The 26,946-nt window shown below is 42.7% G+C and overlaps 1 protein-coding gene across 1 annotated transcript in view; it reads right to left on the bottom strand.

Annotated features, from left to right (window-relative positions):
- The window catches only part of robo1 (roundabout, axon guidance receptor, homolog 1), a 128,626-nt gene that overhangs the window by 27,690 nt on the left and 73,990 nt on the right, over positions 1-26,946 (bottom strand). The window contains exons 3-9 of the mRNA XM_083914653.1: positions 14,562-14,719; positions 9,703-9,823; positions 7,945-8,083; positions 7,670-7,797; positions 2,307-2,431; positions 1,902-2,073; positions 30-235 (exon numbers count right to left, since the gene is read on the bottom strand). Of these exons, the coding sequence (XP_083770779.1) occupies positions 30-235; positions 1,902-2,073; positions 2,307-2,431; positions 7,670-7,797; positions 7,945-8,083; positions 9,703-9,823; positions 14,562-14,719 (1,049 nt within the window). The remainder of the gene's footprint in view (positions 1-29; positions 236-1,901; positions 2,074-2,306; positions 2,432-7,669; positions 7,798-7,944; positions 8,084-9,702; positions 9,824-14,561; positions 14,720-26,946) is intronic.

Raw genomic sequence — 26,946 nt, 5'->3', positions numbered from 1 at the left:
AAGTTTGTACATATAGGCAGGTGTTCTACCTTTGCATATCGTATCTGCAATGCACCCGTATCTAACTGTTTGACCCTGGAGTCATGTGTAGACACCAAGACACCATCCTTCCTCCACAGGATGGTGGGGGTGGGGTTTCCTGTTGCTACACAGTTGAGGACCACTGTGCCGTCCACAGCTACTGTCTGATTGGTTGGGCCCTGTCGGATCACTGGTGGCGGGCGGTCTGAAACAACTGCGAATGACAGAAGCAGAATGAACAATTATGTTGAGAGGTGGAGGGAGAAAAAAAACTGTGAAGGTGTTCATGTGCTGTGGCAGGGACAGAAGGAACAGCGGATTCAGACAATTACATCCAGCTTGTGTGAGAGAACACACAAAAGGCAGAGGATCTGCCAAACAGCGTGTAGCAATGTAAGCATGTGAAAAAAACTGCAAGGGGAGTGGGAAGAAGAATTAAATCCAATTTTAAGAACTGGAAACAATTTTCTAATCATTCAGCAGCAGGAGTCGAACTTAAGCCAAATAAAAGCAGCATAATTAAAATGAAACAGCCTCAGATACTTGAGTCTTCTTGCTGCAGCTCTAACAGACGCCTGGCACTACCCGTATGTGCACTCACAGCCAACAATCCCCTGGCCCATCCCCCAGCAATAAAACACAAAACAAGGGAGAAAATGCTTAAAAAAACATCTAGCCAGAACAGACAATGTTATTAGCATGAGGGCGTTTAAACTCCTCCTCCCTGCCTCCATGCCTGTAAACCCTGGGTGTTCAACCAGTAAACACATATAGTACAACAAAGACATAGAGAGAAAGCATGTATTTGACAAAAAGACAAAGGCAGAAAATATGGTAGAAGAGAAACCAAAAAGATGTAAGAGTAACTTTAGCTACATGCACATGATCATTTTTTTCCATTTTTATTTAGTCTCTAATGTGTGTGATTCATCATGTAGGTTGTCTACCTTCCTCTGATTATTATAATCCATAGCACTATTGATGACCATAGCTGTCCATCCCTAGGATTTACTAGCAAGTTCCATTTAGTGAGGAGCAATCAAATTGATAGCTTACACAGTGTAAAGGCAACATATAATGATGTATGTATGTGTGCATAGATGCTCAGAACCATGCTGTGGTTTAATCTCTGGACCGCTTTGTCTTTGCTTTTGTGCCGAGGATGGTGCAATTACTAAAACATTGTCAGCATGACCTGTAATTACCAGATCTGCCTGCGGAGAAGTAGTGGCCTCAGAGCGGCCTGCTCACTTTAATAACTGTTATTATTATCCAGAGAGCATGACAGAATGAGAGAGAGAGAGAAGAGGAGAAAGAGATGGGGCATACCAATGTAGGTCTGAAATGAAGAAGGACATTTGGTAAATGAAGGGATGAATCTAGGTGTGTCATAGACAAAATACTAGCTGCCCAGATCTCAGTGGAAATGGTGGGAATAAGGCCACGGTTAGTCGACCAGGCTGACAGGGATTGGTTAGTAGAGTAATTAGAGGACCCAATCCAGACCTCACCACACAGCTCAGTCTTCCAACGGTAGACTGCAGCAAGCCAGCCATAGAATACCGAAGGAGACATTAGCCAGTGTGATGCCAGCGAAGCCAAATACTGAGCCACGGTCTGTGTGCACAGGCACCAGAGAGTCTCTTCCTCTGACAGGAACACATTGAACAGGCCAGACTGAACCTCACAAACCTCAATCTGGATATTAATATGCACTACGGCACAACCACAGCATTTCAGATGAACAGCATTATCCTCATGAGCCAAAGATTATCTGAAATACCAATATTTATCCACTCAAGTTTTCTTTCAGTGTTCCTCTAATTCCCTCTGAGACTTTTCTGCATGCAGAAACTGTATTTAAAAAGAAAGTTGCTTACCATCAGTGATCTCCAGCAGAGCCTTAGTAAGGACACTGCCTGCAGTGTTGATGGCTTGGCAGCTGTAGTATCCCATGTCTGAGCGTTCAGCATCAGTGATGGTCAGGTCCCCTGACTGAGATACAGAAAATCGGCTGGAGGGTTGAGGAGGTTGGTAGGAGAAGAGCAGGTTCTGTGGGGAAAAATCACATGCAGTCAGACTTTTATGAACAGCTATTTGGCTTGAATAAGTTAACTGTATGTTGAATGGAACATGCATGTGAGCATCTGTTGTAGAATATCAGCTATCGAGTATGCCTACAAATAAGTTATTTCCAAAGCTTTGAATAAGTTTGCTGGCATGTTCTACAAATGGATGACTAGGTTTTTGAAATAAAAACCTTTATTGTAGTTTATATTGTTTACCTGACTGCCTTCCCGCTGCCAGAAAATGGCTGGCTGTGGGTTTCCAGTGGCCTCGCACTGGAAGGTGACGGTTCTGCCAACCCCAACCACCTGGTTCCTTGGTCTGACCACAAATGCTGGGGGCACTGGAGGACAGACATGAAAATGGTTAGCCGTTGAATAGACAAACAAACCATAGTTTATTGTTGTAGGTATCATAATATGACAGTTACAAGTGGTTTATTTGAATGGAAGACAAAAGGCATTTGCCTGCAGCTACTGTACTTAAAAATGTTTGTAAGGATTCAGGCTGTCTTTCTTTACACAGTGTTTGCAGAACAGCTCAACCAGTACACTGATGAAATTCAAATGCAGGCATATTATAGATGTAATGAATAGAAAAAACAACGGTTACTCCCATGCCCCCTCATTTGCATGGGCAAGGGCATGGACCATTAAAATTTACATGGAAATGGGGAATAAATTTGAGCCATCTGTCCACGCTGACACCCTCCAATAGCACAGGCCTCAACCAGGATGCAGTATCCATGCATCTTAATGACAAATTCCATCTGAGACTAAGTGTGGTGTTGATGCACAAGGTCATCAATGCAGCTCTACAGTGACACAAGGCCTCGGAGTAATAGGCCGTCTATGAGAGGACACACATCCTGAATGTAGAGGTCCAGGACATTTTTAAACCTTGACTCTGGATCCCCAAATAAAACTGCAAACATTTTGATTTGTTTTATACAGGGGCAGTGTTATGCATAAAGCAAGGCAATCTGAAAACTGTCATTTGAAATACAGACATAATTTGTCCATGAATAAGATGGGGTGTTTGGTAATGCATAAAACAGGGAAATAAAAGAATGAAATGATGCGGCTTTACCTTCGAGGCTCAAGCTGAGCATAATTTACCCATTAATGTCCTTTTGTCACTGTTGCCCATGACAACAGAAACATGAGTGCTGATTGGAGGGTGGAGTAGTGATGGGAGGAGGATGGAGGGGGGGTGTGACAGCTTCCTGTCTCTGTCAGGGCGGTGAATAGGTGACGGGTGACATTTCAACTTACCAGACATGACTAAAAAGGGAACAAAAACACAACAACAAAAAAACCCAAGGATGAATAAATAAATAATAAACAGCATGACACAAAGAAGAGAGATAAGGTAAATAACAATGTGATGTCCATGGGTACAAATAATCATGTTATTTTATAATTCTATGAATAAAATACATGCCATATTACACCCTTGACTCAGTCCCTGAGGACCACATGATACACACGGCAAAGAATAACCATGAGTGATCAGGAATGCGTAAAAAATACACACACAAGAAAACATCTGATTCAACATTCTTTCTTAGTCTTGGGACATACTAAAGGACATAAAAAATGTTGGTTTAAGTACAGTACAATTACAAAAAAAAGCACACAAATATTACAAGACAAATGTTTTATGCTCAGCAAACATATTGCTTTGTTTATTTTCCCCCCTTTCTTTCCAGGTGTTGTGTAAAGGTGAAGGTCCCTGTACCCTTAATGACGTTTAGAGCACCCTGAGGAGCAGCTGGACCACCGTCCCTCAAACACAGCCTTGCAAATGTAAGCCTGGTTCATGAAACCACAAGGTGAATGTTAACTGTCACTCTTTGGCCATAAATCTCCCCCGACCAATCACTCACCTTATCTAATCTGTCTGCTTCAACGGCTCCCACGGAAACATAAACGCTGTCAGTCAGAGTAATGACCAGCCCCTCCCACCTTTCCCTGCTGGCCTTTAAAATGCAGATAAGACGTGCATCAAACGCTCCCAGAAGAAGACGCTCACCGCTATCCATGTGTGAGAGGCTCTAGATGCACACAATGACGAGAACAAACACACCCACAAATACACAAACCCTAGACAACACCTACACACATGCATTCATGTGTGGCTAAGCCTTTAATTAGGTAACCCTACCTCTCCCATGCTGCTGTGATCACAGCTGTGAACCTGCAGGGAGAGGTGAGTCTTAAATCTGATCAGGCTACTTTGTCGTGGACTTTCCGCTAGCTTATAGCACAGAAGGGAGTCTATATAAAAAAAATCTGATCAGAGCGGCTGAGGAGAATACACTGAGCATGGCGGCCTCCCGCCCAATAGGAGGCAGGCTATGTACCAAAGACCACAGCAGAGATATTAATGGGGATTGGAGCAGTGCTGCTGTTCAGCGGTCCTGACATCCACACTTGAGTAGGACTGCATGCGGGGGATTTAGCATGATTAATTGTAGCTCCCACTGGGAGGTCTGCAGCATGCTTTAAATGCTCTGTCCTTTACTGTACTAACTGAGACTGTACTGAGATTTACTGTGCATCCACTGAAATGTGGTTCTCACAACTTTGCATGACAGTGAGTAATACACAATAAGGGTCTGTTTGATGGTTAAGATAAATCAAATGCAGAGATCGAATACAAAGCATTAGTTCTTTATGTGGCACCCAACTGGCTTTTAGTGTTTATCATAACTGTAACAGCACACAGTCGGCTGAAAGGAAAGTTCCTCATCCTCGCTCTCTTTTGGCACCAGTTCCAAGTCTCCTTCCAGACCCTTTACATGGGTTATTAGCAACACTGCTCTTGGGACTACCATTCCATTCAAGATTTTTCTATACATAAATCACCGCTAACAGCAAATTTAACCAGCTGAGAAAAAATAACAAGTTGATTTTCTGAATTCTGTCAAATACAGTCTGAAACAAGTCCACTAGTGAAGTTTAATTAACAAAATGCTGTATAAACATTATCTAACCGCACCAGACCCAGATCAAAATGCCTTTGTCTGATTCTTCTTCTTTCTTTCTTTTTTTAAACACACACTCTCATATGTACGCGCACCCTGAGCATGCTCAATAGCAGAACAACCCATCTCACTGCTACATTCTCATGTGGCTTAGCATAATGATTTAACGATGCAACTATAATTATGTGTTTCTTCCATCAATCAACAAAATAATTTACTTGACATATTTATAAGTCCAGAGGAGGTGTAGTGGACTGACAAACATGTGTGTAGGACAATAATTCACTGATTGAGTTAGTGTGGAGAGCAAAGCACATTGAAAGAAAAACAGCCCAGGGCACCAGTTCCACAATGTCTACATTGTTCACTGACAATCCGACCATGGAAGGTGTGAAAATCGCCCTCTGTCCACACAGAGCAAGGGTTCCTCTATGGATTCTTCTCATAAACTGTCCAGCTCCTAAAAGTGACTTGCTGTGAATATCTTCAAAACCGGGTGCTTTGCTTTATTTTTTATTGTATTTTTCACATATCCTATTGCAATGACAAGCAGACTGCATTATGACACTGCAGGGAATTATATATTTATATCTATATTTAAGCAGTTTTTTTAATAAAAAGAAAAACATCAAACTTTAATTTGGTTGCTTTTATCGTTCAGTTACACATAACAGTAGATTTAGTGGAAAAAAACTTGAGTTCAAAGAAAATTTACATTAATTCTGCCTTAAATATCCGATTACTCATTTTGTGGTGTAGTTCTCTCTGCCAGTGGCTCACGACCACTGCACGTATATTATCCAGCCGTCACTTATTCTTATACAGTGGCTCAGCAATATCACCGTACATTGAGTGTGGATGTAGGGCGACAGCAAAGACCTAACTCCTGCCCTCCACATTACTGTTGTCTTCACTACAACAGCGACATCTTACTACCTATACATCGTTTCACTTCTTTGGCTTGTTTAGACCTACAATTACCCGGCCTTTCTTTCCTTTCCTGTGCCCGCATCTGTAATTAGAAGCATGTCATTTCCGGGCGTGGGACTGTGGCCTGCTTGTCTTTAATTAGCTGGACTACTCAGTGCCCACAGCCTCCCTGGCCTCCTCATGCCCTGGTCTGGGTGAAGCTCGGGGAGCTGCGGAGTAGAGTGAAATGGCTCTAGGAACTTTGAAAGCTTGGAGGTTCAGGCATCAGTCCGATCTTACCATTAGAGTTAGCAAGAGGATTCCTATTATTCATGCAATACCTCTCACCTGATCTTACACTAAGAAAGCATCAACATATGTGCATTAAATCTATGACATAGGTTCTTCTTTGCTGAAGTGCAATCAATTAAAGTGCTTTGACTCTGTCATGCCTCTCCTAACTCTTAAAACATGGGGGTTGAGAGGAATAAAGTGTGAAAACAGTGCTAGTGCCTTGCTTCTGTGCGCAGGCAACATGGCCTGAGGTTGTTTTCACTGAGGACAAGAGAGATTTTAGCATTTCAAATATGGTTCTAAGCCAGAAGAGCAGCTTATTGAACCAGTGCATCAATGCTGTTCCCCTTCATTAACTAAGCTTTCATCATGAGAGTAAGAGATTGGAAAAAGGCAATAAGAAAAGTAGATATATTGATGAGTGTATTGGCAGCTGTGCCTAATCTTGCCCTTCCAACCAATCTAAAGATCTCTGTCTTGTGGAGAAAATCAAGAAATAATTGCAAAGGGTAGCCATGTGAGGATGAAGTATCTGTCTTTGCGGGTGGGGGGTTGGCAAAGGAATAAAATTGGCTTGTCTCTTTATATATGCGTTGACTGCTCGGGAATGACATTAATATGACTGACCTCACCAAAGAAACCTCTAACCCACCCCCCCACCCCCTATCCTCTTCACCACAATCGCCCCAAGTCCCAATTCCCAACTCGTTCTGCATCAGCAGCGAGTCACCACCAAGACCAACATACTCACTGTCCTTCCATCAAATCCCCATCTCCTGTGCACCGAGCCTTCTCCTCCTTCCCACCCTTCTTCTCTCACCCGACTCCCAACATTCCCATTAGTTTGGCGTTAAATGGCCCCTGTGTTCCTCTGATTCTCAGAGGGTTTAGGGGTGATCCCTGCCCCCAGTTCCTCTGAATGGTTTCTTTCTGAATGTTCACACTCTGTGACCGGCTGCTTTATATTCCAACTGTGTTAATAAGATGTCCAATGGAGAGGGCCACAGGAGACGTAGATATTCCATAGATTCACAAATAGTACTGTATGTCTTAAAACATGAAGGAAGACAGGCCTCCGGAGAAATGCCACTTGTGTAGGGCAAATAAAATCAATTGCCGTTGAGCTCCCACATGCACAACTCTACAGCTGTTATGGATTTTTACATTTCTTTTTATTAGAAATCAATCAGCTAATTGAGAGAGAGTTGTTGAAAGTGATGACTTGTAGTAATAAAGCTTAAGGCTGTTCTTAAAATTATGCTGGGCTAAATTGCATTTGGATCAAGCTGCATAATGACCCAAAATGGAAATAAATTCAGTGTAGCTGTCCAAGTGGCCATAAATGAAATATTTGGCCGACTGAACACTCCTAACAGTAATCTGTCTTACCGTGGACGGTGAGCGTGGCCGATGCCTCCGCCTTGCCCACCATGTTCTCTACCACGCAGGTGTAGGAGCCTACATCAGCTGAGGTCAGACGACGGATCTTCAGGGTGTGGTCCTCACGGATCTCAAATCTGGATTAAAACACATGTACACAGACTCAATGCAACATGCATCAGTTGAAGACAGAAAAATGTAGAGCAGTGGATCAAACAGAGAGAGGGAGAGGGTGCGGGAGAAAGGTATTGTGTGATGAAAGGGGACCAGCTGATGAGTCATACCTTCCTTTGGGTAGGTCACCATCATCTTTCCTCCAGCGCACAGTGGGAACTGGGTCGCCACGAGCCTCACACCGGAATTCTACACTTTGGTCCACTAACACCACCTGGCTGCCTGGGCGACGAACAAAGCTGGGACGTTCTGCATGAAGGAAAGCAGGACACAAATTTAAAATGAGAGCGTAGTACTGAAATAAGGATTTCATGAAGTGAAAGTCATTAAATCTGTGGCTTTAATTATCCCAATACATTTGTTTTTTGTTCTTTATAGCCAGGCTTTTGCTAAATTTGATATTTAATTAAAAAATGAATAAAACCCAGTGGAAAAGGCCATATTATAGTTTTAGCCCCTGTGAGGTGTCCTGGAATAGAAATAATGAGCTAATGTGATATAATCTAATTTTGTTTCTATAAAGAGAAACAAAATAACAAGGTTATAGACAGTTTATGGTTATTGACAAAGGTTAAATAAGATGAAAAATAGACTAAATGGACTATACAGCACACATAAGTCACAAGGCAAAAAGATCAGGGAACTTACTAATTAGTGGGACAATATATGGTTTTAATTAGATATGAAAAGGCCCTAAATTAGTTGAAAAGAGGATATCAAACAAGACCCGACCATATACATCAGCCATAGGGTTCTGAAGAGCCATTGTGAAGCTAAATGTGGCGTTGCGTCTTGGCATTGCCTTTTATGCTAGCCTCCAGTGATGCCCACCTTTCACTCAAAATGGCCAGCCCGTAATAATCTAGGGCTTTTAGCCTTCATATAACTTAAACATGTGATTTCCAACCCCTGCACAGTTGTCATGAATGGTGAAATTAGCTATAAAGATCAAAACTTTTTTTTTGTACCAGGCTGTGAATATGATTATTTCTGCTGTAAAGTTGGACATTTAAACTTGCAGTCTCTGGATATTGACTTGCTTTGGGAGGCCGTCTCAAGTGGCCATTCAAGGAACTGAAGGTTTTGACACTGCATTGGCTTAATTTTTACATCAGAGGTTGCAGATTTGACCTGACACAGAAAGTCTAACCTTACGTGTCATCTTGTTCATTAAAGGGTCACCACAGCTATTCCAATGCATTATTTTGTTATATTCTTTAAGGCTAGATGCTTATCCTACTGTTTGTTCTGAACACATTCCATCAGACTTGGTCCCAAAAACTAAACAGAGTGGTTTATGATAAAACAGAGTTTTTGGGTTACGATACACACTCAGATAGACAAACACAAAAGCTAGGAGCTGGCCTTGTTAAAGCTCTGACAGTATTATTTCAGTATAATTATTTATCTTTACAAAACCGCTTTTGTTGTCGTTCCTTTTGACAGACTATAAGAGGTCACTCAGGAGAAGATGTCGAAAAAGCAAGACAAAAAAAAAATCTAGCAATAAAGTCTGGACATGCACTCTGCTTGGAACACAGGAGAGTATCGGGGTCAGAGGTCACTCATGATGAAATACGGTGCAGCTGGTCACAGGAGAGTAGCTGCTGTGACCAGTGTTGGATTCATAGTTAAGTGTGAGATTGGAGGTCATCTCACACTCATATCTGATAAAGGTCAGTGACACCATTTAGTTCCCTGGGAGATAGACAACCAAAGCTTAACATCTGGATTTGGTTTCTCACTGCAGACTAACAGGGAAAATGTGTGTGTATGTGTGTGTGCAGGTTTGTGCGTTGTATGTGGACAGGTTGTAAAGTAAACAGCTGATTGAGATACTATAATATAGGGAAAAAATGATTAATTACCAAGCACTGTAAGTTCAGCTATTTCACTTTCACGTTCTCCGACCATGTTAGTCCCGACGCACACGTACTTCCCAGCATCACTCTTCCGGGCGTTTGTGATCATCAGCTTCCCTCCGCGTATCTGAGTGAAAAGAAGAGGAGGTGAGAGGCTTATCCTAGCGAGGAAAAACAGCAGTATTACAGTCAGGGAGACACTTGTGGGCCTGTGGTTGACACAGATTCAACTGAAAACAGCATAGCTTAAACATTACAAAACATTTCCTGATTGCATTTAAAAGTGCCTTTGAGCACTTACTTTCTTTCCAAAAAGCTAATACAACACGATGATGAAATATACTCACAAATATGATGGCTTGGTGCTACCAAGCATTTTTTTTATTGGATTTTTGCTCTGAGTTTACAGAGACAAACTGGACCACTCTATCTCTCTAGACAGTTTTTTGCTTTTCCCACTCAGCTTCCACTTGAAGTCTAAATCAGTATCTGTCTGCCTGTTCCTCCTCAGGGTAAGCTGAGCCAAGGAACACTTTCCCAATCCAACACAACCACCGTTCCCTGAGGGAACACCTGAGGCACTGCAGGACTGCGAACACTTTTTCCTGTCGCCTCAAAGAGCTTCAGGAAAGTCTATTATTGTGGGGGAATGTTTTAAAGAATAGGTTTTTTGGATTAGTTTTTTTCTGTGTGTGCATACAACTACAAGTGAGAGCAAGTGAACATACATGCAAGCAGACATGAAACGCGCACACACCCAGCAGTGAATGTGCGTTTGTCCAGGTGAATGTCATGTCTGTTATTTCCCAGGGCTTTGATTACAGGCCAGAGGAGGTGCTTTGTTCTCAGGCAGTCAGAAAGGCAGCCCCGGCCCCTCAGCCCTTCTCTCAGCTCACAACCACGCCAGTCAGCACAGAGACAGACAATAGCACGGTGCACCGATGATCTCTTTGCCTTGATGGGGGCTTAAGGTTTTAAATGCCCACATCAGCCTGCGTGACCAGGACCACCACCTGCAAGCATGTAATCGATACCCTCATTAGAGTACCACTGACAGAGAGCTTGACACACAATATTGCAAATGCGTGACTACCATGTTAATCTCAAGCCGTCCTACATGTGTGTTCACTTGCGAGCTATGATATGTCTCAGTAAATCTACACCACTGTCAAGTTTCAATCACTTGCACATGATAAAAAAAAATTAAATGGTATGTGTATGGATTTAAGTTCTTTTAGGATGCCATCAAACTTCTAAGATTCTTGAAGGACAACTTTGCAACTGGACACATTTCTCTGCTTCTGAGGCATTCCTCAGCCATTCACCCCTGTTTAATATTCATGGTAAAGCATGAGGGCATAGGGACTTGAAGAGACTGTGAAAGGCTGGCTTATTTAGGGCACCCTGTGGTTCTGGAGGGGTTTGAAGTATCATTATGTTACTGTTTGTTTGAGGAAAGGCTTAACAGCTAAAACACTGTGACATTCACAAAGGCCCAAGGTCAGGGCAGACCATACAACAGAGAAAGAGGGGGGTGTACTGTTGGGTCCACAGGGCTTTGACATGAGGATCCACTTAAGGCCCTGTCTACTCTATCCATATTCTTACCTCTGTGTGTCTGTGGCAGTTTCCCATTCTCCACAGGCATGTTTGGAGTGCCAGAGCAGTAGGGATTCTGAGAGAAAGTAAAATGAATGCAGCAGCGGTCCTCTTTTCCTCTACATGCATATCCTCTCCACACAACACAGCACAGCACATAGGCTGCTGAAAGCCCCAACAATTTAACCATTATCCCTGCATTACAGGAAGATGGCTCTATCCTGTTACCTTTTGTCTCATGTCATTTGGCAATGCTGATAATGAAAAAGCCTCTATTCAGCATGCATTCTGTTAGTATTCACACAGCAGTTCATTTTCCAGGCTGATAATTAGCCACGACTATTGCACAAAAGGAGGATAATGTGCAGCATTTTGGCCGTTCATGATGTCGCCAACAAACTCTTGCTCTGTGCAGACAATAGTCTATAGGATTAAATAGGGGAATATTTCCCTTTTCTGTTTATTTATCCTTTACTCATTGTTCCTGCAAGACCTGTTTGACAACGTTGAGAGGAATGCAGCCAGCTGCTGCCAGTGGCACAGCGGCATTACAGGGTAATAGCCCTACCTCACTCTTTATGGCTCAGTGGGAAACTTTTCACAACCGCCCCACATGGAGTCATGAATATGCGAGATGGCACACAGCATGTCATTAGTGTTTACACACAAAGCTAACTAAAATAGATAGAAAAACAGAATGGTTCCTTCTGATGTGTCCGCCTCTCTCTGAAGTTAATTTATGCTGCAGCCACCAAAGCCAAGTCAGCCCATCCCAGTAAAATGCAGTACAGAGGGAAAATGGTTTGGGACCTTGCTCTGATCACCGGTGATCACCAAGGAGACTGCACGTTCCAGCATGTTGCACGGTCGAAGGAATGAACTCAACCAAACTCGACAATGCAGGCTGGATGAGGGGGGCCGTTTGACGAGCTCAGCTGTTCATCACATTATAAAGATTCCACCCTCTGTTTCACTCTCTACAGTCAGTTTTTCACTCACAACAAATTTACTATACCACAGGCAAACTCTGGACATGTCCCTGTGATTGTCCTATTTCTAATACAACTTGATTTGTTCGCATGTGTGTCCACAGGAGACCGTCCAGACTCTCATCCGTCACCACAGTTGATTACACATACTTTGATAGTCATACACGACGTCTAGTGCTACTTTAAAAGTGGTCATTTGGGAACACTCAGTCTGTGAGGTTTTTTGCTTGACAGGAAGTTTACAGCGAGCAACACCAGCTGGCCCACGCAGCTCTGTTAAATCATCCTATCCCGGTTTTTTCAGTACAAAAGACCCAACACTGCTGCAGGCTACAAGGACACAAATCTGAGTCATTTAGGCTGTGTTAAAGCAGCAGTGTTCACAGCGTTTACTCTAAGAATTTCACCCACCAGTGCACATAATCACATATATAGCAGTAACTTCTACCTTACAGGGGTAGAATGAATGTAATTGTTATATATTTATAAACAACAGAAAAAGTCTGTGTCTGTGTGTGATGTATTCAGTGGGGCTAAAATATAATTATGGAAAAGGCCATGTGCGTGAGAGCCATACATAATACTGAGTTAAACCAGGGCTGCTTTGTCCTCAAAGTACCTCACCCACTCTACAGTTAACAGCAGGTGGAAGTAATGGTGATGAACAAAACTGATACCAAGAAAGATAAGTAATATTTTAGTTTATAGAGGACCAAGATCAAATATTCAATATTAGTTGGAAAAATTGGTTGCATTTAGACTAAAATAGCATCTAAAGAGCAACAGTCAGCACATATAGTTAGTAGGGTGTGAATACAGTAAATAAATGATACATGAGTACGCCAAATGTGTAGAAAACACGACACAAACAGTAAATTCAAAAGGTCAGAAGTTCACTGTTTGGTGTGGAGGTTTCATGCTTATCAGTATCTGCTGATAAACTCAGTGAAACACACACACACGCAAACACACACACACACACACACACACACACACGCACAAACACACACACACACACACACACACACACACACACACACACACACACACACACACTGACATGATTTGATTCTCTTAAAACTAGATTATGCGCTTGTTTATTTCAATTATGCTGCTCAGCGGCCAGACACAAACTCTTAATCTTCTGCCTGTGCAGCTTAGGAAAGAACAGCAAGGAACTGTTTATGAGTTAGAGTTGCGATCAGGGCTAGATGCACACAACCTCGACTGGCCCTCAGTGAGCAAAACTGTGTTGAGTCATGTACAGTCATCCGCTGAAGACAGCCAACAGTGATAAATCATTGCTTCAACTTACCCAGTCATGAAAATGTATTGAGTAAAACTAGCCCAGGCTGGATTTATTTCAATACTACCCTACAGGGATACAAAGAGGAACAACGTTACTAGTGTCTTTGCTATCTGGGAAAGATCTGATCTGTCTGTGACCGCACTGTGAAGTTAGCCATCATCAGCACTTGGGGGCCAAACCAATTGACTGCTCCACAACTTGACAATGTGCAGCCAGAACCTTAAAACCCCACCAGTTAGATTGTGAAAATGGGATCCAGACCCACAGCTAACTACTTCCTCCTCGCTATGTGCTTGTGTTAGCTGCATCAGAGCCTTAACTCTACTTCCCTGAAGCACACATCCAATCAGTATAATCAAACACAACGACAAGTCTCTTCCTGCTCAAGGGAAAAACAACTATGGACACAAAGTGGTGCTGGTTGAGCTAGGATTATGCAAGACCTTCGGTAAGCAAGCATGCAGGGCTGATTGATACAGCAGTGCTGTTGTTTTAATTAAAGCTGAATCATTTGGTGGTTGGGTAAATCAGATGTAAAGAGTTGTTTAGATTCTGCAGGCGTTGCTGCTGCTGAGTACAACTTTCCCCTCTTTGATTCCGGTCAGCTCATTTCGCCTTCCTGACACACGCTTCTCCTAGTTGATTTCATCAGCAAGCCATCCCTAATCAATGCAGTGCTGCTGACTGAGGGAGCAAGACTGAATCTATCTACCTCGGTCATTAAAGGTTGTAGTCACCGAAATCGGCTGCTTTGAGTTTGGTAATTGCTATATGTGAATAATGAGGCAAACAAATCAATCTTTCAACAAACACTGAAGTGGTGGTAACGACTTGACCTGCATCACTGGGTCATTCTATCTCATACATTTCAACATATCATCCTCAGAGACAAAGCAGGCTTCAGGCATCAATAGATCAGCCTACGTGCCAGAAATAACAATATTGCAGTTTCTAGAAAACAGTCTTACGGTGATTCTCTCATCTCGGTCGTCAATGTTTGTTCCATCCTTTTTCCACGAGATGGTGGGTTCAGGATGTCCACGTGGAGGCTGACATTCCAGGACCGCTGGCTCTCCTGCTGCCACGATTACATCTGCAGGGTTTTGTCTGAAGTCATCACGGAGAACTTTGAGAAAACAGAGAGAGAAGAGGAAAAGAAAAACAAAGCGTCAATATATCCCCCTTTAGGGAAAACACAGCAAAACAGTTGAAGAGGCAGATGATTTAAAACAAAAAGTGCAACACTGAAAGCTGTTGTTACACTGTTGTTACAAAGCTGAAGGCAGCTAGTAAAACAGCAGCCAAGGCGATTTGAAACACATAATTAGTTCCGCACAGATAACAAAATGTTAGGCACACGTATTGATTTACTACACTATGAAACCGTAATAAATCAACCAAAATGTATGCACAATATATAAAAAAAAGTGTTTAGTGTAGACTAATCTATAAACTAGGCTTATACAGTGGCTATGTAAAGACCTGTTTCTCCCATACAGTATAACCTTACTGTCAATAAGCTTTACAACAGCAATGATGAACATTTATTTGTGCCTATCAACATCTCTAATAGCAATGACCTTCATCTCTGTTGACCCAAACACAAAGAACTTCATATAATCATGCTCACACACACACACACACACACACACACACACACACACACACACACACACACACACACACACACACACACACACAGACACACACACACACACACACACACACACACACACACACACACACACACACACACACACACACACACACACACACACACACACACTTCAGTATACAATGATGATCAACTCTCCATCATCGCTTCTTCATCTCTCCCTGACAGTCCATTATTTACCTCCCCTGTGCTCATACACTTGTGCTGTCTTAACATAGGAAATCTACATTAGATTAAATCCACCATTGCTACCTTGACTTTGGTAGGATATGGTTCTTATTTGCATTGATTTTTTTCCTGGTAGAGGTCTTGTAAAAAAGATGACACTGCCATGAATTTTCATTATTCGACATAAGAGACCCACAGCCTTCCAGGTCTAATTTATTGTTCAAAATTTGATACTGAAACATGGAGTTTCAAAGAGATGAACCAAGCAATTCTGATTTTCATTTGGGACTGAAACGATTACAAAACCTGCCTCACCTAAATTCATTAGTCTTTTCCTGCCTGCCTTATCAGAATATCATATTGATATAACATTACTACCTTGAAGATGCAACATAGCAGATACATGCATATTTTCTGAGGGGCAGAAGAACAACAAATCTCTGGTATCTGATGTGATAAACTGGAGGTTTATTGCGAGCGGAGAAATTAATGAAAAAGCCACCGTCTCTCTTTTGCAGACACTGTGCCAGTAATCTTTTTCTCAGCTTTACTGCTCAACACATATAAACACATATGAAAATAGTGCTTGTACATTTCAGGCTGAAATTCAGGCCACACACATAGCATGGGGGTCAGCGCAGTGAGTGTTTTGTTATCCTATTGTATGTGTGGAAACATAATGTGAATGAATACCTGTGTCTTTGTTTTGGGGATAAAACCGAACTTTTGCCGTCTGTTGTCTCACGCTCCTTGGCTTGCTCCAAAATCACCTCAGTCACAGATCAAAGTCAGAATAACCCCAGGACCCCTCACCTACTGACAGCCAACAAATTCCTCACTAAACCTTTTAAGCACTTAATTGGACATTGCCAAGCCTAGATCCTGCTCTCTGCTTCTTGTATTTTGGAGGGAGAATCCAATTGAACAGTAAGATGGGTGGTAATAGCTCCTCCAGTCTATTGCTGCATCATCATACCCACGTGTCCCCATGTACAGCTGTAACACAACAGGGCCTCAAGTATTTAGCATATAGGAACAGTATTAATCAGAAACATTGCAAAAGGATTCATCCAATATTTCGTGACTCATATACTGCTGTAGCATTTGAGGAGGAGGAACATACATCTTCAGATACATGCAGTGTGCTGTACACAGATGAATGACAAATATGTAATTTCTCTAAATTCTCTACACTCAACTCTGATCAAGTCAAACTCAGCAGTGCAGCTGCATGGCGAGTGAGCTCATTTGGTATGGTTAAAAGCAGTCATTCAGGAATGCAAATGTAAACACGAAACATCCGATCCATTAGAGCACCATCTGAAGAAACCTTGCATGTCTCTATTTGTATCAGAAAGGTCAAACTGTTCTACAGAGTGTTATTGTAAAAGTGAGTCAAAAACCGAATCAAAAGTGCATTTTTCCTTTTTTATGGGTGGGTGGGTAAGTATACACATACGGCATCAGCTTGTGACAATGAATGAGAAATATCCTGTCGATTAAGAGTATGTATACTTAAGAAAAAAAAATAAAGAGCATATTCATGTTTTTCCTACACGACTAATAGAGAGCTTGTAATAAACGCTTGGGTGAGTAAGTTCAGGAAGTTTAAATGTGATATTAAGTGCACATGGTCTCCTCTCTGTGGGTCTATACCTCCCCTGCTGACTTCACTGGAACTCTTTCAGCTTACATGCAGATGCATCTGTCCCTCCGGAAAATAAAAAGGGATATGTAGGGAGAAAAAAAGAGAGAAAAAAAGATGCTGTATTGACTAGTTGGAGGCCCGAGGGATAGCTGGCATCATCCAGTGTTTACACCAACAGCTCGGTGACCTCCACCCCTCCTTAACAGCACTAGCTCCCTCACCTCACTGCCCTCTATCCTCCTCCAAACCAACACCTCTTTGTTATAAACACAGCTGAGTGCAGCGCAGCAGACAGCCCCGAACATCTGCGTAGTGGAAAACAAAATCCTCTGGGATGGAGGCAGAATGAGCAGGAGGGGAGACAGAGGCAGCCAGACAGTCTGTCAGAGAGACAGACGGACATAGATCTGGATGGGGTACAAAGCTCTGTCAGAGCCGGAGCTGCGGTGGAATCGGTTGCCTCTGGCCCCCCCTGGTTTAAACCGATTTAAACAAGGCGTCCCTCCTTTCTGCATAAGGCCCTGCTCGCCTGCCTCCCTAGCTGTTTCTGTTTTAAGACCCAGAATTGGGTGAAAAAAAAAAGGAATAGAGAGTCTCTCACGCTGTGTGCTGTCCTGAATGTGTGTGTGTGTGTGTTTGTGTGTGATTGTGTGGTGTGGTCTGTGACTGTGTTTGGGATAATGAGCCTACTATACCATTCTGTCTCTCTAGTGAGCCTGCAGCTGTCCCCTAGCAGATAATATTTCCTGTGCTATTAACAGGGAGGCCAAACTCAATGTGTGTGTGTGTGTGTGTATGTGTATGTGTGTGTGTGTGTGTGTGTGTGTGTGTGTGTGTGTGTGTGTGTGTGTGTGTGTGTTTGTGTGTGTACAGAGAGATTTTCAGTTTGTGGCTTAATATGTGGAAATGGGCCAGAGTCACAGGTCCCAGCATTTACACGCCTCTTTGTCCGTCCTGGATTGGCTCAAATATGCTGATGATGGGATGAAACAGAATGAATATCCACACCTGGACAGATATCAATATGCTTTGTCAAGGTAAAGGCATCTATTCTGCATTGCGTTTCCTCTTTTCAGTAGGCCAAGAACAAAACAAATCCTATCTCATCTGGCTGACATGGTTCGCTGCAAGACAAACAGCTGACTGTGCATAAAACAACCATATCTATCAAAGCAGAGGTTTAGTTTTCAGTGGCAAACATCTGTTCAGGCCCTGCCAAGTCCAGGCTAACCACACTCCACCTAGCTGCACGATACATTGCTCCATAGTAGCAAATTGTAGTTGTGCTGAGGGTAACACAATTATCTGCCATCATTTCTTACACCCTCTAAAGGTCAGCTGAGATGGCTGCTCTCAGCTCTGAAGGCTCCTGGGTCCTTCCCCCCCACAAACTATCCTCCGTCCACTCACACACTCACACATTATAGGCACACACACACACACACACACATGCACTCTTCCTCAGGAAATTGAAAACAGATGTTTAAATGTCAAATTAAAATGAGATTCCCGTGCTACCCCTCCAACATTAATGAAAATGAAGACTTAATGCCACACACACGTCTGGGTGGGAAGATCAGATGAGCTTTGTTCTGAGGAAATTAAACCAAGTACAACAAGCTTCCCCACAAGTCTTTGGAAGGATACAAAAACAGACCCACCAGGGTATTAAAGATTTATCAGAGCACAGCATGGGTCTCCGCTTTGGCTTTGGATTTTTTCCTTGAAACAGAATGGACATGGCTAGTCCCTTAAGGGGAGCAGAATGAATGATAGCAGCAGGGAAAGAGAACTAAAGAGAGGGAGAAGAACAGTAGAAATGAGGGAAAAGAAAGAATCTGCTTCATATAATGAAAGATAATCCATCTCTCTTCCTTTGTGTCTCTCCTCTTGGTTTCCTCAAGGTAGCTCTGCTTTTTCTAAACTGAATGAAATTTGTCCGATTTGCTTCACATGCTGCCACAATATCAGCGTATCAGGGGTCAAACATTATTAGATATTACCCAAGCACATATGGTAGGGATGAATGGACAGCAGAAAACACTAGGACAAAATATCATATGGCTAAGCAGCCCCAGATGTGCATAGTTATATGACCGCTTAAAGCCTCGGCTACAGTAGAATTGCTCTTTTGCTTCTATGCATTTACTGCCAAGGTCTCAATGAAGGACACTAGTCTAATGTGTGAATAACAGCAAATTATAAATAAACTTATGAAGAAAATGTTTCAGTGCTATTTCACATGTAAATAAAACTGTCACATCCACAGTGGCTGCATCATATTAAAATCTACCCTATCCATTCTGGCCAAATGACAAATGTATCTGTATTAAAACAGGGCTTATATTGAGCTCCCCTCCAGTGCATTTCTGCTTACTGTACAACATACTTCCTCTGCTCCTTCACAAGCGCTGTTTATGCCATAAGCAAAAAGCTGCCTTATTCACAGTACAGCTAAAACCCTTCCATATTGATGTTATTCACCTTGCCTCTAGCTCTGTCCTGTGAGACAAACACCTCTCACTCTCTACCTCCATGTATCTCCCACTTTGTGTCTAAATTTCTCTCTCCCCTCTCAGCATTTGACCCCCTTATCTTACCTCTCTGTCAGCTCACACACACACACACAGAAGCTTACATCAAAAGCAGGCTCATAGCGATGGTGCAGTAACATGTGCCTCTCTATTGCAAAGGCTGTTGCAGGTGGATAATTTGCCAGAGGGCGTGCGTACAATGTGTGTGTGCTTGCATGAATCTGTAGTTTTGCTGGTGGTTGTGAAGACATAACAGGACTCTGACCGTACTCTGGGGAATCACTGCCTCCCTCTACTCCCTCCTCCTTTTGTTTCCCCCCGACCCCACCACCAGGGAGATGAGATTGGACACGGCAGACCCCCCTCTCCTTCTCAATCTGGCTCTCGTTCCTTGGCTCTGAGCTCATGCCCTCTTGCCCACCCTGCAGACACTCGATCTGTTCCTAGAGCATAATACTGTCTGAGATAGATGGGTATAGATGTAAACTTCACAGCTACATACTACACATACACAAATGAAGAGATAAAACTGACGCAAAGGGAAGTTGTAAATAGTAGTGGACAGCACAATAAAGTCATCACACACTCGCCACTCTGAAATGTTTTGTTTCAGATTCTAATTTATAGATTTCCCATTTATATCCAAATGTCATATTGATAAATCACAAAGGGAACATAGCACCTTTCTAGGCAACCATGACATTTGATATGAGGTCACATCTGCAGAGTCACATTGGTTAAAAACGCTTGACAGCCTAAGTGCCTGGTTGACTGCGAGACACCTTGTTGACACCCGTAAATATGTCAACAAGAGCAGACAGACTATTACCCAACTGGCCTTTAGGGTTTGCACCTGCACAGCCTGAATTCCATGAGGTCATCTTCCGTACTCACATGTGACGTCATGTCATTGAACAGACACAAGATGCCCTTATTAGCTCTTATAAACATTCAGAGCCGGGACAATAAAACATAGGACTCCATGAGTAAATAAACAAAACACAGACATAAATGTGCCAGTTAACAGTTTCTCTCAACTTGTCTTACTTGTAATAATTGGACCAAAAGGAAAGACCTAATGTTTGAAAGTCTTTTGAAGTTGAGACTGGGACATTGTGTTTTGATAAGCATCCAAGGAGTGAACAGCACATGTGCTACTAACTGTAAAGATATACAGATACAGATGCAAACCATGCCATGTAGGGGAATGAATCAGGCAGGACCTGCTGCTGTGTGGATTAAGACCGGGGGTATGTAGAGGCGTAAAGGCATTTACACTGTGCTGTGCCAGGTGATTACAGTATATACCTCGCTCTGGCACCAAGAGCAGATGGCTTTGTGGACCTTTCAGTGGCACAGCAGCGGACATATTTGCACTCACTGTTGCCTGTGAGGCCGCAAAGAGTCGAATGCAGAGGGTTCAATCTCAGCGCTTCATCCTCAACGTTACACACTTCAACACACATGTAGACCTTGCGCATATAACTATCCAACAGCAATTATGTTGCGCGCACACATGCACACACACACACACACACACACACACACACACACACACACACACACACACACCACATAAAGGAAACCTTGCCTTACAGCCGCACAGACAGAGAGGCCATTGAGTGCCTGTGTTTGTTTAAATGGTCATAAGTCTTCTCGTCAGGCTTGGAGAGAGAGAGATGGCGTTTGGCGAACACGGCGAAAGGCGCAGAGGGCAGCGGGGAGGCAGGTTTATGTGAGTGAGTGAGTGAGTGAGTGACTTGGCACCTCATGGTTCAATAAACAGTGCCTGTGTGATTGGAGTGCTGGGCGAGCAGGGGTTGGACCTAAATAAAGAGCGTTTCGAGTGCTGGGAGTGCACAGGCTGGAATGTCGAAGGAAAAAAACGCAGCTTGAGAACGACTTTCTCTATTTTTTCAAAAATGTTCTAATGGGCGAAAAAAAATACAAACCCCATAAAATCCTGATAGGAACACTCGCCACCACAATGCAAACTGTGTAATAAACATCTGTATTGGATTATCCCATTTAAATGTAATGCTTGAAACACATACAGCAGACAAGCCATTTGCAGATTCCTCAGCTTCTGACAGATTAGCCAGTACGCTCCGTCTGCATATGAAAGGGATTTCAGGGCTGTGTTGATTCTGAAAAAGAGTGTGTTACCTGTTGTGGAAACATGGCATCAAGTTTCATGGCTACTAAATGCACTCAGACATATATAGTTTTATCTGGCCAAGCTAAATAAAACATTTTGTTTACACAGCATAGAGCTGATGCCAATGGAATACATTCAGTTTCCATCCAGTTTCACAATGCAGTAAAAAAAATAATGAGGAAGATAAAGGTGGGAGAAGCAGGTTAATCAACATATTTTACAGGAAAAGAATTACCTTCCCCTACAGCACCCTTGCAACAAAAGATGATGTCAACATTGCACTGGCTGTACTTGTACATGATGTGTCCTCATTTGGCAAACCAGGTTGGACAGAGCTTCATCAAATATGCAATCTGGATGGGAAAGTTGTTGTAAGTCTCGTCTATAGGTGGAGCTCTACAGTATGTCCTACTCCCTGAGGACAAGGATGATATGACAACCCCATCTCTCACCACTCACTGCACAGTCTCGAGCCTAAAGCTCTTTGCACAGAGATACAAAAGAGCAGATATAACACAATAGTACTTGCACGCACACACACACACACACACACTTACACCTGTACACCTGTACAGTATACTCCCTCATTCTCTGCCTCTTTCTCCCTCTCACACACAATAGACTGAGGCAATGGGGCTCTTTTCATAGCATATCATGCCCTCTGTTAACTGTGTCGAGGGAATGAGCTGCCTCCTACACAAAATGAAATATGGTTGTGGTGACATCCGGGCCAACCTTGAAGACAGGAGAAGAGTAATTTCATCAATGTGACGTGCAGCTAGTATATGATGGATATCTACATTGTAAGCAAAATTATTAATTCATGGAGACTTAAAAAGTGTGAGCCACAATACAGAAGACAAATCTCAGTTTGTCTTATCCACTGTCTGTGATTCTCACGCTGTGATAGACACACCTCAATGAGAACTGCTGACAGTGTGTTCTGTGGATTATCCAGAATGATGGGGACATTGTCTCTTGATTGATTGATTCAGGGATGTTTCTGTTGAATTTTTAAAATGTAATTATTCAGTACTGTCAGCACTATAGACACAATTCACTTCCTTCATTTTAGGGTGGAGGCAGAGATCTGGATATAAAACCTGGACATAAAAGCAGCTATCTGCATGGCTAGACTACTTGAGTTAAATTATGCTTTTTTTTATAGTTTGGCTTTTTTAACTATTTCCTTTGCATCCAAAATGTTCACTCTGTTCTGACTGCTGTTCTCCTTTCCCTTTCTGTATTCGGGTTTACTAGACTGTGCTAGTCGGTCTGAGTCTTCACAGTGTAATAGGATTTTACACAGCACAGAACTGACGGTTATATGCAGATCGCACATTTGTCACCACAGAATGTTCATTACAGTAAATCCATTTACCTCCGGAAAAGCAGGCATAAACACGCCAAGAGCAGTGGAATATCTTTATCCACTTATGACTTAATCCTGCTACGTGTCTTACACAACGCAGTTCACATTGTGTCAGTTATGTTTGCTGACAATATCTCACTGTGAGCTGCCCTCCCGCCTGTGTGGCCCCACCAGCTAACCCTTCCCAGCATCTGCAAAGATGAGGGCCTTATTAAAACAATCTTCCCAATTAACATTCCAGGCCCCTGGAGCCCCACCAGCCCTCCACGTGGACTTCCTCCACATCTGACCCCCCAGCTCTACAATGACAAAGAGGCTGTGTAGGACCTGGACAAGCCATGGGACCCTTGACTATAACTGGACTGAGTGGGGGATGTGAGGCAACTTATTTTTCCTCCTGAGGAACCAAAATCTGTGTTACATGTATGCTTGTTTGTGTGTTTATCTGTATAGCGTGTGTGTGTGTGTGTGTGTGAGAGAGAGAGAGAGAGAGAGGAAAAGAGAATGAGGGAGAGAAAGGGATGATACATGAATGGATAATTGAGTTACCACCAGTCCGAGCAGCACAGTCATCACAAACGCTCCTAATTTGATGTGACGTGCAATGATATGGGCTCATTTACACAGAGTGGGTAGCTCATGATCCCAAGCAGGAAGAAGAAGTGTAATAGGAGCCTGTCAGCTAGCTGACTCACACCACTGGAGAAATAACCTCCATAAACACAGCGCGCTTTCCTGCAGAGTGCCATCTGACCTGCTGCTTACCCTCATCTGAGCATTTTTAAACATCTGCTGCAGATATTTTCACTATTCTATTAGCCTGAGATCTCACAAGCAGATTACAGGACGCTCTCCAGTCTTGCTCATCTTCCCAAAACAAAGATATATTATCGTCAAACGGCGAAGACTGACACAATGTTATTCTTTAGTGGTGCTATGCAAACAGGACCAGGGCAGGGAATGATATCCTGGTGTGGATCTAGATATGAGACCTTTTTGCAATGACTGCGGGTCTAGCTTTGCTTCATGTCAGAGATAATTACAATCACAAACATTATTCAGCCCCTACTCAGCTGCACCTTCCAGTTGTTAATGTACAATAACTTCCACTGCAACAGTGCTGTATAGCAGAGTCTAGTTACCTACGCCAATGATTCATCAGGATTCATGGAAAAACTACTGACCTGATTTTCATGAAACTTAGTGGAAGGGTGTAGCATGGGCCAACAAAGAAACTGTTACATTTTGCAGCGCACCCGAATCACAGAGCAGATACACGGATTGTTTTTTACTTTCATTAACATTGCAAAATAGGGCATGGCCTTGACAGAGGTAAAGGATAAATAAACTTAATTTATACAACATCTTTCTGCTTACTGGACAAAACGCTTTAAAATATGTCTCTTACTCACCCATTTACACACACACACACTCACACACACACACACACACAATCATACACCAATGGTGGCGGATCGAACCGCTACCTTGTGATTAAAGGATGACCAACTTGACCTCCTGAGCCATAGCCGCAGCAAGTTCCACGCTTTTCGATGGCCCCTCTTGTATGTGTGTGTGATCACTTATGTGCAGACAGATGTGTTTTATTGTTTTGTAATTCTTTCTACTGACTGTGCTGCCAGTCTGTTTGGGCTACACCTCATGAATGCGTACTTGATGAGATCCAGTGGACATGCGGTGTGCGGATGTTCTCTTTGTAACAGTATGTCAAACAAGCTAATTTAAAGCAGAACAATTAGAGGCCTCCCTTTCATCCTAAATTGGTGTAATGGAAATCTTAGCCTAATACAATTAGTTTCCAATGAAAGTCTTATTTGATAGTGGTTTAGGAAACAGAGGAGCGAGTGACTGTTGTGTAGAAAAGTGCGTCTTGGTCGGGACAGGACCATAAACTAGGATTACATCAGCGGCTGTTGCGGAGATGACTGGGAAAGAGTAATATGATAGCGTCTGTGTGGAGAGAAACAGGCAGGCACAGAGGAAACTGGGGAAGGAAAAAACACAAGGGATCCAATGTAATGTTACAGCAGATCCCTCAGCCTTTCGTCATGGCCACTTTCATTTCCACCATGCTGATCCCTCTCCAATCATTTTACCAGGCACAGGAGGGACAGGGAGAGATGGAAGAAAGGAGGAAGAGGGACAAAGAGAGGGAGATGTTGTCGAGTTTAAGTAAAATAGGGGAGGTTGGAGGTCCTCCACACAAAAATAGGGCACGGGAATGTTAAAGAGGGTGAGACAAAGTAAATAAGGGTACTGGGATCCAAACATGTGCTGCAGCTCCAGAGGGGCACATCTTTCTCTGATCAGTTGCCGTCCCCATTTCAATGGTTCCCACATGGACCCTAAACTCTGCCAGATGGACCCCGAGAAGATGAAAAGATGTCAATACACCTATCTAAGAGGAGATCTGTTACAGTGGGAATAAATTCCAAAAGGAATCGAGCGAGGGGAATGCTGTAAGAGATTGTGTGCCAAGAAGAAATAGAGAGCTGAAATTTCATTTTTAGCACTTGCCGACCACGTGAGTGTGTGCCGTCTACGTTATCATTCCCAAACACTTTGGTGCTATAGCTTTCCACTACATTTGTCAAGTTGTCCAACATGCAACATCAAGCATGGCTGATGCCAAGGAGAAAGTTTTGTGAGTGTGCCACAAATTACCCTGATCCCTGTGAAATTGACACTGTGTAAGGTTTCAAGACTAATGTTAAGCCCTGGATTTTCCATCTTTATATTTTCATTACATGAGGCACAGACAAAAGAAAGGTCCCCTTCATATTTATTTCTCCTTTGTTTTATGGTATACTTTGCTACTGTTAACATGGCTGAAACATCCTGGTGAGCTGATTTATGATCCCTCTCCCAGGATACAAAGCCAAGCCCGGCAGCGGGGGAAATTTGAGGCTAGCACACCAACTTTACTCAGGGAGCACTCTAAAATATCTGCTAGATTTATAGAAGTGAGAGAGAAATCCTTTCCTCCTCTGAGGTACTGCTTTTCTCTTAGGTTGATTCCCTGAGTTCAAGCTTGGCAGCCCGAGACTAGCCTGATGAACAGAGAGCAGAGTCAAGGTGCATACTGTCAAAACATATATTGGTGTCTTAACTGTTCTGCTTCGAAGTTGGCTCGGCCTGTCTGTTTTCATCATTGGCAATGCTTTATGTTTTTCAATCAAAATTATCAAGTCAAGAAACTTCTGATAAAAAACAACTAACTCATACAACTGTCAGTTAAAATCACATCTGTTGAAATACTTTGTACATTAGTAATGCAGTGTCATGATGTCTGCATAATGTAACACAACATTAGAAATGACAGCTGGCTATACTTTGTGGGATTAAAGGAGAATGTGAAATATAAATCATATCTTTTCAATCCCATCCCTGGCTGGCTCTTACTGTAATACAGTTAGTGATGGATGTGCAAAACATCAATGTGAAAAATTAATATATGAACATCTAATCACATTGCAGGCTTTCACTGGCAGTTAATCCTCTTGGGAAGAAGAAATGCCTTGGCAAGGATGGTATTAAACCTATCAAATATAATTAACTTATTAAAGATCAGCCATTGGCATGTTGCAATTTTCTTTTGATAAGGGCAACTTATCCTCTCGGTTCTACTTTCAATTTGATTTTCTCATTTTCATTTCTCTATTGCCCAGTCTGAAGTGGCTATTTATGTTTTTTTTCATGCAAAGATCTACAATGAACAAGCTTTAAACCGTGACCCTTAACTCTTCTCTTCCCCTCTTATGCACTGTTTTGCCTGGC

Source organism: Echiichthys vipera (genome assembly GCF_963691815.1).
Source record: "Echiichthys vipera genome assembly, chromosome: 5".
Classification (NCBI taxonomy): domain Eukaryota; kingdom Metazoa; phylum Chordata; class Actinopteri; order Perciformes; family Trachinidae; genus Echiichthys; species Echiichthys vipera.
This window is presented reverse-complemented; position numbering and strand designations above follow the sequence as displayed.